The sequence below is a fragment of the Lepisosteus platostomus genome, chromosome 4 (genome assembly GCF_059453375.1).
Source record: "Lepisosteus platostomus isolate fLepPlt1 chromosome 4, fLepPlt1.hap1, whole genome shotgun sequence".
NCBI lineage: Eukaryota > Metazoa > Chordata > Actinopteri > Semionotiformes > Lepisosteidae > Lepisosteus > Lepisosteus platostomus.
This window is the reverse complement of record NC_142614.1, coordinates 21186966-21200624: the sequence shown is the minus strand read 5'-3', so window position 1 is coordinate 21200624 and position 13659 is coordinate 21186966. Positions and strand designations below refer to the sequence as shown.

General features: G+C 38.5%; 1 protein-coding gene across 3 annotated transcripts in view; it reads right to left on the bottom strand.

Annotated features, from left to right (window-relative positions):
* Positions 1 to 13659, bottom strand: part of ctif (CBP80/20-dependent translation initiation factor) — a 140725-nt gene that overhangs the window by 88303 nt on the left and 38763 nt on the right. For all 3 annotated transcript variants that reach the window (XM_088628981.1, XM_088628982.1, XM_088628983.1), the window contains 2 exons: positions 11915 to 12019; positions 10744 to 10819 (listed from right to left, as the gene is read on the bottom strand). In XM_088628981.1, coding sequence (XP_088485107.1) covers positions 10744 to 10819; positions 11915 to 12019 — 181 coding nt within the window. The remainder of the gene's footprint in view (positions 1 to 10743; positions 10820 to 11914; positions 12020 to 13659) is intronic.

Below are 13659 nucleotides of genomic sequence, written 5' to 3'. Positions count from 1 at the left end.
ACTGCAGTGCCTTACCATAATAATCATGAATATACCTCATGCACTACTCATGAATAATATATCACAGGGTTATTATACAATTACCCTCAGCTGGAACAGTAACTGAAGGCAGAACGATGCAGTCCTGCAGTTCCAGGGTCACCATGAATTTTATGCTAAAATTTATTTTCCACTTACAAAATCTTATAAAATCATTTTGCAGATTTCAGAGAAAATAATTGCTCTTAATCTTCAGTTCAAAACATTATGCATGCACAAAATGTTGACTGACTGACAATCAACTTAATTTTCAAACCTACACTGTTTTGTGATTGGTCCTTTTGATCTTCCACAAAAAACACATTTACCTTAACTAGACAGATTGTTAATGCAATAACTAGAGAAAATCTAACAAAATATTCAGTTTGCTTACATTATATTTTCTAGAAAGATTCAAATAAAATCTCAATGTTGTCAGGATCAAAATGACCTTGTTATTGTGGAAAAAAGTAATTTTGATCACCTGTGATTTCTAATGAAGTTCAAATATTCAGTCTGGGCAGCAGTGATCCTGCTCTCATTATGAAATTTTGAAAACCTCAATGTACAAAATATGATCCCATTCACATTTTTCCCAACCCTGGTAACTGGGGTACAACTTTTCATTGTTTTCTCCAGCATGGGGTGTAAGTACAGGTAGGGGAGAGATAGTTGATACGAAAGGTTTTGTTCAGAAATGTCTCACAATAATTAAAGTACTCGCTGTTGTGCATATATGGGGTAAAAGCCGTGATCTGATATTTGCTTAAGGTTCCAAGAAGCCCAGGGTTTATCTTCTTTGTAGCATGGGGTATCATCAGAGACTGAGCACTATTATAACAATTATTGAAACATTTTAAAATGAAGGATCTCTAATTGAATCAGTGAATGCGTAAATGTTTCGAATTTTTTGGCTGTGCTAATTTCAGACCTTACAGAGATGTGAATGCAAGAAAAGATTTACTTCTTAATCACCTCCACCCCTCATCGCCCAACTCGGCTTGAGTCTGTGAAGAGGTTAGGTCGTCATGCTTTCTTTTCACTGACTGTCTGATTCCAAGATGTCTGCACACCGTACGGCCAACACCAGCGGCCGATGGCACAGTTCTGCTGCAAAAACATATTTGCTGTATGCCAGTAGGATCCCTCTGAACAGTTGCTCTGAACAGCGCAGCACGGTGATGTAACAGAAAGTGGAGAGTTGACAGGAGGAGAGCGGCCCGGGTCTTTTCAGGATTTCTGTGTGTATTTTCAGGCAGACAATGAGCTGTTTCTGGTGCCCGCGTTCCTCACTAGTCAGTCACAGCCGTGACAATGGAAGGAAAAGGGTGTAGGAGGGGGAGGCGCAGCACGTTGACCCTTTTATTGTTCTCCGGCGAGGGGGAGAACTTCCTTCTGTCCAGGAGTCAGTTTGCTTCGCAACGTTTCCAGTCAGCCCAAGACGCGCGGTCATATTTGTGGGAGGAGGCGGGGAAGCGGCAGTCACAGAGTTTGGGCTCCACACAGTTACGCCTGCTCTGATGCACGTAGGCTTCTGGGTTCTGGAGCCGGGCGGCACTTCGATTTCAACTTGGAGCCAACGTCGAGGCGCCTTGCTCGCTGACCCTCGATTAAACCCTTCCTCCAGCCCTTAATGTGTTTCTACATAGGTCAGAATTTAACGGTGAAAGCAAACAGGAGAATTTGTCAAAATGGAGGAACATGGAGCACCACTCTCCATTTTTTATTTCTGAGAAACCCAGTGTTTAAGAAAACATGTTTCACAACAGCCCAAAGATATGAACTAGTAATCAAGTCTCATGACTGGAATCTTTTGGGAGCTGTCTCCGGAAGAGAAGCCCTAGGATTAATCATTATGTGTGCCTACAACTGCTTTGCTTTTGCTTCTACCCTTATTTTGCTCCTCAATCCTTATCTACAGCAATACAGACTGTAACTGGCAAAGGTGTCAATTTTGTTTTGGAAAGGCTTAAGACTAACAGCATCTCTTTAAATTAACCCCTTTGCAGCATTCCTTCACAAAGATGGACACCTTAAGTCACAAACAAATTCTACCTGAATTTATCAAGATAGGAAAGAGAAGGAAAGAAAATAGGCAAGTTTTGGTCATAAAAAAAATCTCCTACTTTCAAACCACATACACCTTTGTCAACCACATTGCCTCTGTCACAGAGTAGACAAAAAGCTCAAGGAGGAAAAGATGTGTTTGCAGCTCACATTACTGTCAAGTTGTCAGATTGTTTTTATAAAATCTTTTTTAAAAATCTCAAATGTAAAGAAAAAAGGAACTTGTGAAACTCTTTCTCACGGCGAGATGACAACGTGATGAAATGCAAGCAATCCCCATCTAAATGCTGTTTTGACGACTTCCGGAAATACTAGCCAAATCTCACAAAAGAGCCAAGTGGGTATTACCCTATTAAAACAAAGCCTGTTCCAGCTATGCCACACAATCAACAGAAAACGTTACAAAAACACAATAATAAATTATCACAACCACATTACAGCTCACTGTATTAACTGGATAGATCAAAACTGCTTCATAGAACGGTCATAACTAAAACAAATGTTTCATAAAAAGAACATACAGATTATCCAATACTCACAAATGCATGACAACTATTAAGCGCTATCTTGACTATTTGCATATAAAATACATATTACGGACATCTCCACTAATGCCAGAGCACTTGGCCAAGCTACAGTAGCTAAGGTGTAGGTGTCCATACTGAATTGCCAAGGCTTTGAATCTTATAGAATTTTGGCTATTGCCTGCAGCAATCCCAGTGGATGGAGAAAAAAAGACTTTGCCAGTGAAAGACTGTCAAAAGGTTCAGTGCTAACAGGGAGTGGAACAAAAGAAAGGTGAGAATTAAAATGCAAAACATGTTTTATTTTTTTCTTAGAGCCAGCATGCAATGCAGATCTTAAAGCCGTGGTCTGCGGTATTTTAAAGTAAAGAAAAATTTTAAGACAGCCAAAGACATAGAAGCCCTGTTGATACTAGGAAAAAGAGTTTGGAGCTTCAAAGCAGGACAGCAGAAAGGAGCAAATTTTACCTAAGCACAATCTGCTTCACCATTCTTTTAAACGTTTAATTTCCAGAAAGCCTCAAGCATCCTGACTGAACTTCATGGACGGCATTATGGGTGACATTCACATTGGGTGCGGCAAATGTATAACCCCAAGATACTGCTACATGCACATATGGATTCCCATATAAAAGGGCTAAGGACTCCTCTAATATCTCTTTAACAACAACCAACTCTGTAAATGGTTGGGACATTTCACAAAGTTTAAAATTGTCCAAGCAGATTATGTAGCAGAAATTTAAAGTTAAACCGTAGAATAATGAAAGAAGTAGTTGAAGCAGGTAAAATCATCCCATCACCTATAGTTAACTACACCTCGGGAGGAAACCATAAACCACAATCTGGTCTCACCTCTATAGTCTGGCAGAGAGTACCACAGCATCAAAACATAGAACACCAGGTCCAGATACTTGAATAGCTACCTGCGAACTGCAAAGTGATCAACTGACTACCAGCCACTGCCGCCAACTGTTGAATGTTGCACTTTTGCACTGCATACTGCTCTTTTATTTACGATTGTATATTGGAAAATCTATACCGTATGTTGTATTGTGTACTGGAAGGTACAATATTTTCACTACTCGCCTACCTCTTTTATTTGTTGTAGTATTCACCTGTCTGTATGCTGAGAGAACAAGTGTGAATAAGGATTCCAATGTACTTGTTACAAATGGCAAAAAAACCTTGAACTTGGAAACATAATACCAAAAACCATACTCATCACAGCATTAACATTAATTCCATTCATTAGTATGAAGTTTGCATTTTATAAGGAAAAAAAAGATTAAATCGGTGGTAATTTGCTTCCCTAACCATAAACTGACTCATACACATGGCAAAGCAAAAAGAAAGTGCACCTTTTTAGGCTTCTGTAGCTTTGTGTGTTACATCTCCTATTCAACTAAAGGACCTCTTTATTTTCCCAGTACTTCATGACTGACAAAATGCGCTACTAATATGGAATAAAAGGGGAAAAATTCATCTTGTACTTTTTTTTCCCCATCATGTACCTGGGTGGCTGGCAACAGTTGTCTAGCTGTCTGGCAGATGTGGAAATTACTTGAAATTTGTAGCTAATTCAACACCTGCCCACAGCAGATGGTATTCTGCCAAGTGGCAGGACATTATGGCAAGTGTCTGACTTGACAACTGCTGTCCATCGGCTATCGCCAACAAACTTGTCAGAACTGGAGCAATTTCTCCAGGAAGAATAGACTAAACTAAGCCTTTCTACTGTGCAAAGCTGGTAGAGGCCTATCCAAAAATACTGATGCAGTGATTTCTACCAATGTTGCTTCTACCTGGAACTGACTTAGGCTGAGCTGAATACTTATTCAATTTACTTATATCTCCGTTAAAGTTTCAATGACATTTGCTTACTTCGCACATAACAGTCCTCAGTCTATAATTTATCAATGCACAGGCCGGGGTGGAGAATTTTGAAAGACAATGCAAGATCCTTGGAGATTTACATTCCAGTAATTTTTAAACTTAGTTGTCATAGTTTTTATTTACCGAGTTAGACTATTAATAAACTGATTAATTAGAGTGATCAAAGAGCACTCCAGCAAGGATCTGGAATCCATCAGCTTTCAGTTCTCAGCAGTAACTGTTTTGCCTGTTGGGTATTACCCCAGAACTTGGAAAGCACAGGAGTGAATTCCACTGTAGAATTCATTACTGTACATGACATGTTAGCAGGAAAGTCCAGTTTGCAAAAAAATAAAATGAAAATCTGGGAAAAAGTCTGCCCAGTGAGTTCCAGGAAAAGGCCCAATGTAGGAAGATTCTCAATAAATAAGGGCGAGTACACATCCCAGCATACCACATGGCAAAACAGGTGGTTCGCTACACCACAGGAAGCGAAATATCGCCAGTGAGAACGGCCAACACAAATCAAGCCAGTTAAGAAACTAATTTGTATCCTTTTAAAAATAATCGTTAAATTATTCAGTGGTTAAAAGAAACTGACGTCAAAAGAAAAAACTCTTTGATGAAGGGTTGGATATGCTTAGATTGTTTCATGTTGCTGGCTCGCAAGCAAGTGTTTTTTAACTTGAAATGTGTGAATGTCTGGAACCCCTTGCTAAATGTGCTTTAGTAAGTCATTTTGGGATTTATTGGGCATTTACCATCACCAGTTACTCCTTCTATGCCTCCAGTTTGGAACTGACAACCCGCTTGGTTCACCGCAATGATCTTTGTACCAGCTCATGTTAATGAGGACCACACTCATTTTCCTCCAGAAACCTTATTTTCTGTCAGTTCGTTATGTCACTTTGCAGGCTGCGCTTCCTACAGTGCCTCGGATAGAGAAGTGATGCATTTCTTGCTGACAAATGCAGAGCCTCATAAGCCTCCTTGTGCATCCCTGGGACTGCTGCAGGAGGGCATAAGTTTGGCAACTCCAGCCCACCCGGCTAAACTGCACGTCACTGCCTGCCGAATCCCAGTCATGGTTGGAAACTGACACAGCCCAAACTCACACCAGCGATACCCGGCATGCTGCGGTAGCAACTTCAGCAACAGAGCCTGCTGCAAGCCCCCAGGATTTTCTTTAAGCAGCTAAATTCGAAAGGCACTTGTTTCCCTATCTGTCAACATTCACAAGCTACGGGAGGAAATAAGTGCAACATTCCTCAACAGCCCACAGTCAACACTCGCAAGACAATACCTGGCTGAGGCAACCCCAGCTTGTATACAGGAAACTCGCTTTCCCTAAGAATTTCCTGCTCAGGTATTTACAGTTTATGCTGCTATTCCCAGAGCAGTGAGGAAAGGCTAAAATGGGGTGTCTTTTTCCCCACATACACACACATGAATGCGTTCCTAGAACTCCTGCAGTCTGAGACAGGATGCTGTATAAACAATTCTCTATCTCACACTTCAGTTTATAGGGGGGGGGAACTGGGGTGAGAGAGGAGTGCTGGAAAAATGCTGGAAAACAGTCGAGTTCAGTGCATTTTCATAGGTTCTGCTTAAAAATCAGCCTCTCTTAGAACACTGTATATATACCATCCTGTAACCAGCCAAGCAGAAAGCAGGTGAACCGTGAAAATTTTACACTTTCTTCAAAAACAACACACTTAACATAATTTAAATGTCTAGCCATTAACTCTTGGCAGTGTGTCCACTATGTCCGTATGGTTATTTTACACACGTCTTGGAAGTACTATTAATGCCATACTTAATTATTTTTAATATGAACATGAAAATCACTGTATATCCAAGACAATGGGTAATATTTCTCCTTAAGGGAAAGGCAGAAACCAGTGCATTTGAGTGCAGACTCCTTAATCCTTCTTCAAAGAGAACGACGAGCAAAAAGAAAAGCAAGTTGTTTACCTGTTATTAAAAGGCAAACAAAGTGCCTGGGTGGAGGGAAGGATGTGAAAATTGAAATAAAAGTAAAATGTCAGTGTCATGTCTTGGAGGTGCCAGTCCACTGCTTCTTTCCTCTCCTGGCCCGGGTACATACACACACAGATGGAAGGTGGCACTATATAGCACTTTTGACCTCAGTGTGCTTTACAGCTAGTTCTCTGCCAAGCAGCTGCTTGGGGATCATGGCAATGTCAGTGCTGATGTGTGTGCATGCCAGCTAGGCATCAACAGTGAGAGCTGTTCTTCCTGTGCTCGCTTGTACACTTCCATCCAAACTCTGCTCTTGGGCCCTGGCAGCCTTGAGAATTCATTCCGCCACTCAGCCGCTAGGGGGAGACAACGATCTTAAAATAAGACCAGGTAAAGCAAACATCAAAAACCCCAGCCAGGCAACAGGTGGTTCAGAAATGAAGTAGTCTGGGTTAATTTTTCAATCTACATGTTCAAGCACTACAGAACACTACATGCAGAATTTAACATGTTTGATCCCTGGATGTCCTGAAACGCAGTTTCATCTGGACGTACACCCTGAAATGTCAACGTAAAATTTAAATTCCAAACATTTGGTCAGGCTCTCTATTTTGCTCATTTCAAAACAATTTGCAGTTGACTAGTGGGGTTTATAAACAGGACTAAAGGAAAGAAGCAGAAAACAGCAAGCAGGCTGGCAATCAGGACAGAATCCTATTGCCTAAGGGTGTTAAAGCACATTAGCATACCCTTCAAGGGGAGAAAAAGCCTCACTCATTTATGAACTGCAGCGGGCTTCTTATATACTGTAAAGACGAACTTCAGCTTTCAAACACTCTTTGAGGGAGGTGTAGGTTCAATTTAACAAATAATGTTACAATGTTACTTCTCTTCTTGGCTAGTGCAAGAAGATATAGTAAAGTAGAAAGCTGTGATCTAAAATCTGATTTTGTAAAGAAAAGCATACAGCACAGTTTTTTTTTCCCCATGAGTCATTAGAAAGTCCAGTTTAGCTGTGGTGGTAACTATTTCATTGACCACTGACATTTCTCACCAGTAACCTTGGAGAAATAACCATAAAGGATTTATTTTTAATGGGTTGTCTTGGCGTTTGTACTCCCTGTATTGCCTTCTGGCTGACGGGTCTTTTCTGGGTTGCAAGAATCCTGCTTTGAAATCTTCTTGAGTTATTCTGAACTTTGGCCCAGGAAGCCACAGAAATCTGTAGCCTGAGAAGTTTCTCATTTGTTGTAACATCACTTTCATGCGTTAAAAATAAATGTACGCCACTGTCAGGACCACATCTATTCAGACACGCAAATGAATCCAAAACAGTGGAGAGATATGTCCAGGTTTTTGATAACATTAAAGCTGCCCATCACTCTTTGTATGTCCTATGACTACGACACAATCACAGGGAAATTCTTGCATTAAGAGCAAATTTGAAATTCACATTGATTTTATCAATATAGCTGTCGGCCTGAGAACTATCCATCTGTTTGCATCGCCAAATTAGGATTTATTTAAGGATCAGTTTAGCCCACGACCAATCGGCCCTGCCTCTACTATAACATGAACACCAACCACATCCCTTCAGTACCAAAATCATCTAGAAGACAGCCAAGGGAAGCATGGAACAGGGCCTGCTTAGAACAGCAGAAAGAGATGGAAAAAACAACAAGCTGGGGGAACTTTTATTAGAGTGAAGGAATTTGCCTGGCAGAGGAAAGTACAGGCAGGTAAGAAAAAAAACGGATCAACCTCGGACTATAAAACGCCACTTGGGAAGATCAAACAAAACAATCCAGAAAACAGTCTTCAGAGGATGACAACCACAAACACATGCTTGCGGAGGACATTCCATTCAGCAAGAACTGCTGTTAAGGACAAATTTTAAATCTGAAAACATTGTGAGATTACATATGCAGTATTTAATTAAGCAAATGCAGAATATATATTAAATCCAAATGAGAGAATAAGAAAATGTATAATTCTCCATCAACTATAGCAACTGCCAACGACGGGTCGCAAACTGTCATTGCTTTCTTATGGGTTATGTTCAATAACTGTTATCATCAGTTATGTAAACGACATAGAAGCAAACATGAAGCAAACAATTAGTTAAATTCAGTAATTAATTAACAGAGCAAAAGGAAAAGCAAAAGAAGCAGGACTACTCAATAATCAAAGGCCTACTTTGAGATACTGTCAACTATAATAAGAATGCCTTGATCAAAAATGTCCACTAGATGTCAGTGCACAGCTGCTGGATTGAGAGCACACTTTTCTGGTAACAGATCAAAATATTAATACAACAGGGAGTTTTAACTTCTTCAGATTGAGCAATTGAATGAAGCACAACGAAGCACTGTAAGGGGTCTTGCAAAATATATGTTATTATTCAACAGTATGTTATTATTCAATTGTATGCTATTATTCAACAGTATTAGCTCTACATGGGCTATGTAGTGTGAACCACAAAATAGACTGTGGTTAAAATACTGTACTTGTGGTATAATTAAGAAATAAAATTACTAGCTGACCACATAGCAGGACCATTCACAAAATGAGGCCCAGTTATTAGTTGAGATTAATCAATTAAAATAGCTCATTCTAATGAGTTTTCTTTCCAGAAATGAGAAAATAAATCATAGAACATAATATATAAGACATTCTATACTTAAATATATCCAGAAATACCAACAACACTATAAATCAGCACATAAGTTAAATAAAGGTATACAATATAATCTTAATATTTAAAATAATTAGAAAACATACAGGCCTTGGATGAAGACTATGATCGATCATTTACACAAAAAAGAGAAACCAAGACAATAACAAGTACAGAATAGTGAATTACTTGTGAAATGTTACTTTTCCTAAAGAGAAACTGAAAAGACACTAAAAAGCTCATAGAGCAGTAAGGCAGAAATACTATTATGAATATTGGAATATGTGAAGATTTTCTCATCACTTTGCACTAAACTCGTAAGACTTAAATCAGTGATGTACTTGACATTTTTATGAATAAAAGTGTCAAGACTTCATATTACTAGAGTGAAAACAAATTATTATTTTTTTTACATAAAAATCCTCTATAAATTCAGGGACAAGTGAACTCTTTATTTCACCAGAGGGCGCTTGTTACCAACTTAAAAGTTTGTAGTAGCACATGGTATGTATGGTTTTATAACTTGCTGCCAGCAATCTGAGTAAGGTTTCCTGAGTGCAATATACAAGCATTTGCCACAAGATGTCTCCAATAAGATGTGGTTTTCTTCTCTGCTGAGTTCCATGAAACAGTGACCTAAAGAAAAAAGACTCCTTTCGAAACGAGTAATAGTGTCAAAATGACCCTAACAACTGTTTTTATATTTTTGGTGGACTTACACGTTTGTTTATGTACCAAGTCTGCCATACCATGATGATTGTTCACATTTGTTCATTTTTGTATATAATACCACATAATATTCTTTTTCCTGAAAAACCAACACACAAATTGAACATAAAATGAAGCCCACTGAAGAAAAAAGACACACGAAATATGATCCTGCAAAATTCACTCAGCAAAGAAAAAATTGAAATATTTTATCAATGTGCAAAACAACATATTGAACACATCACAGTATGAAACTCTTAAAAGCTCTAGGGCAGGGGTGAATTGCTTCACTTGAAACTGAATATTCATGTAATGTAATTACACAAGTCATGTCAGTTATATGAATCATGGACAAATGGGTTAATGAAAATAGTTTAACTGTACATTACTAAGATTTAAACAAATTATCTAATGTGTAACTTTGTTTTATGTCTCTTATTATGCTGCTACTTTATTGTCAAATCTCTATTTTTGAATAAACCCTGTAGTTTAAGAAAATGTAGAGAAAGGGATATTATTAATCCCAATATAATTTGTACAAAATTTGTACGGTAGAAATAGAATGTCATTTCTAAATGGAATAGGGACCACAACACAAGACAAAAGACATAGCTGACATTTTAGAAACCCACAATCAGTTATAACTTGACCAGAATCTAAGGTACACAATATAATGATGAGGAATATTCAAAATGCCTTTAAATCAAAGACAGATACCTTCTCTGCAGAGACTTTTCTACTACTTTCAAGCTGTCACAGATATGTTCTTAAACAGCTCTTGAGATGAGTCCTAGCTACTTATTCAAAATCATATAAGACTATGAACATGGCATCAAGCAGTGCCCCATCCCCGGAGACAACCTGTTTGTGGAAGATCTAAAGACTGAGCAGACACACCTTGAATGCTGGCAGGAACTTCTCCATGTCATTCAAGTTGATGCCGTCTTCATCTTCAAACTTGCCCTTCACCATCCTACAAGAGCAGGAGCCCAATTGGTAAGGCAGGACAGTTTAACCCACAACACCCTTGTGCAATGTCACGCTCAAAGACTTTTTTTTGTCAGTTTTTTATATGCATGTTATGACATTTCACGAAAAACACACATGCTGTACACAAGTACACGCAATCAAAAGGATGCTTTTGAACTACTAAAGCAGAGGTATTGGATAAATAAACTTAATGACAAAATGTCTATTTCCTCAATTTTTCTCTAAAGCATAAATTAACTCAAAAACAGATCCTCTTGTCACAAAAGTCTTTAGGTTTTGAAATTGAACTTTTTTATGCATTTCCTCTTTTGATCAAATGTTAACGTTTTTTATCAGCGCTGGTGTGTTCTGAACCTGCCAGTGTTCTGAACCTGTGTTTCTTCCAGTAATCTGTGCTTTTATCTGAATTTACACCAATGAAATACAACACTAACATTACAGTAATTCTACTCAGTACTGTCCTTGATTTGTCATGAGAAAGGTGTTTTTTGCTGATTACATATGCTCTGTTATTTTTGAGTTTTGAAAACAGCTGCTATTGTGATTTCCTTATTCAAACCCATCTTAAGAATTTCATCACTGGTACTAGAAAATCTGTATCCCCTTCTACTTTGTGTGCCACTATTACTATTAAGTGACTTAATCTTCCAGCCTAAGAAATATTTATTTATATAGATGTTCTCATTAAACCTGTCAGCACTGGATTACAGTACAAACTGATTAAAATTCTCAGGATATCCCCAGGTTGACTGGGAAACTTCTAAAAGAAAAGCCAATTTGCTGGATCTGAAATGGACTGTACAAAATCCAGGTGAGTTTCAGACCTACTACAAGCAAGCAGGATAAATAAATTCTGCTGTGATCAACAGGACAGTCAGTTAAGACACATTTTCCTCAAAAGGAAATGGTTCATCTTGTATAGTGTATATTCCCCTGGCATTCTGTGTTTTGATTTGTTTCTCCTTTCAGTTTTGCATTGCTTTCCATCATTTTAAAACCAGTTGAGCAGTCATAAGGGAAGAACACCACCCTCGATCCCACAGCCCCTCCCAGTGAAGCCCAGGAAGCAGTGTCTTACCCCTCACGGTCGATGTGAGGGAGGTGTTTTGGCGTGCCACGGAAGGGCTTTCGATGAAACTGTGTGAAGTCCAGCTTCTCAGGCTGAAGATCCCATGTAGCTCCCCTGTTCAAAATAAACAAATTCCTAAGGCTCAACATCTGCTATCTTGGGAGATCTTTTCTGCCTCAGGATCTGTATCCATGATAAATCTCAGATAAAACTGAATCCTCATTGTTACTTACTAACCTTAACTGAAAGAACCTTGTTTCTGAAAGCTACACAAACACACTGCTGGAAATCAGAGGCTTGATTTATATTTTATCAAAGTGCTTTAAGATGATTTTTTAGGAACCATATGGGTATGCTGCTCCCATTACCAGGAGTGCAGAAATCACAATTGAAACTACTAGAAACTGTTAAGAGCAATTGCGTTCTGCAATTTTAAAGAGGAAAATCGAAAAGCTTAAGAAAGAGCCACTGATTAATTTGATGCATTAGAAAAAACAATCACACACAGGCTTCAACAATCTAGAGGACTTTTAAGGAAGCAAACTGTACAGAAAAGACAGAACTGGCACATCTCCGGGTTTGTCTCTGGGTCATAACGCTAGTCAGTCCGGGCAAAAAAAATGACTTATCAGTTAACCTGCTTAATGGCACTTCACCATCTAGAAGAAACTGAGCTATCAGAAAAAGGTAATGGGGTTTGGAGCACAGATGTTTCACTGGAATACCCTAAATTTTTTCTTCAGCCATGTCCTTGACTTTAAAACCTATTGATTGCATATTAAAAAGCCTCAGTACAAGACCAATCAATTTAGAGAGTTTGGCAGTAACTTTAGGAGGGTGTCCCATCTTCTTCACTCTAAGACAATATAATGTGTAACCTCAGTTATACAATGGCATACAAACAACAGCAATACCAGTCCAGCTCAGAAACAAAAAGCTTCCTTTCACCATCAAGAAATTAATACACAAAAATACAGGGTCAATACTCCTCCATCAATGCTTCAGTTATAATATGAACAATTCTAATTACTACAATTTTTCCATTTGATTTAGTTACGTCACGCACAGTATCTAATTGGGACTGTTTTTCTTCATAGTTCTGAGGAACAAACATGCACTGTGCCATGTTCTAATTTTAGCAACGTAATTATACCAAGACATAATTTCACAATAATACCTCTAGTCCCCAGTATTTTCTATAAGGCTTGATAAGAGGTTCATTTTCCTTTCAATTAGCAATGGAGGGTGTAAATTTCTATTAAAAATGAAGATCACTACAGATTAATGCACAGCTTCCATTTCATTATATTTAGCCCAAGGCTTAGCTGTTTCCTAATTTAGACTTTTGATTCCCATGCACAGCAAAACCACACTGTCATTAGATTATAACCAGAAACAAGCCAGTGAAAACAAAAAATAATTTCCTTCAGTGGCCACTGATGATATGCCCCCACAATTATCCAGTTTGTGAATTACTGTTGATTTTATTTTGTCTTTATGAAGTTGTTTTATCTCCACTGACCAAGAGTTAATTTTCAGAGCTGTCACTTATCTATGAATATGTAAGAGGATGGTAAAATCTAACAGTGTCTTCTTACTTCTCCAGTAATGCTTAGGACGAGCCTGGCGGTAGGCTAGGTCTGACTTCTGCAGATGTGGACAGATTTCAAAAGGCTCCTGGCAACAGGAAAAGTCGGCCATGTATTATCAGAGGTTGTACCTCTTAGAAGCCATAACTGAGAAAACTAGAGTCA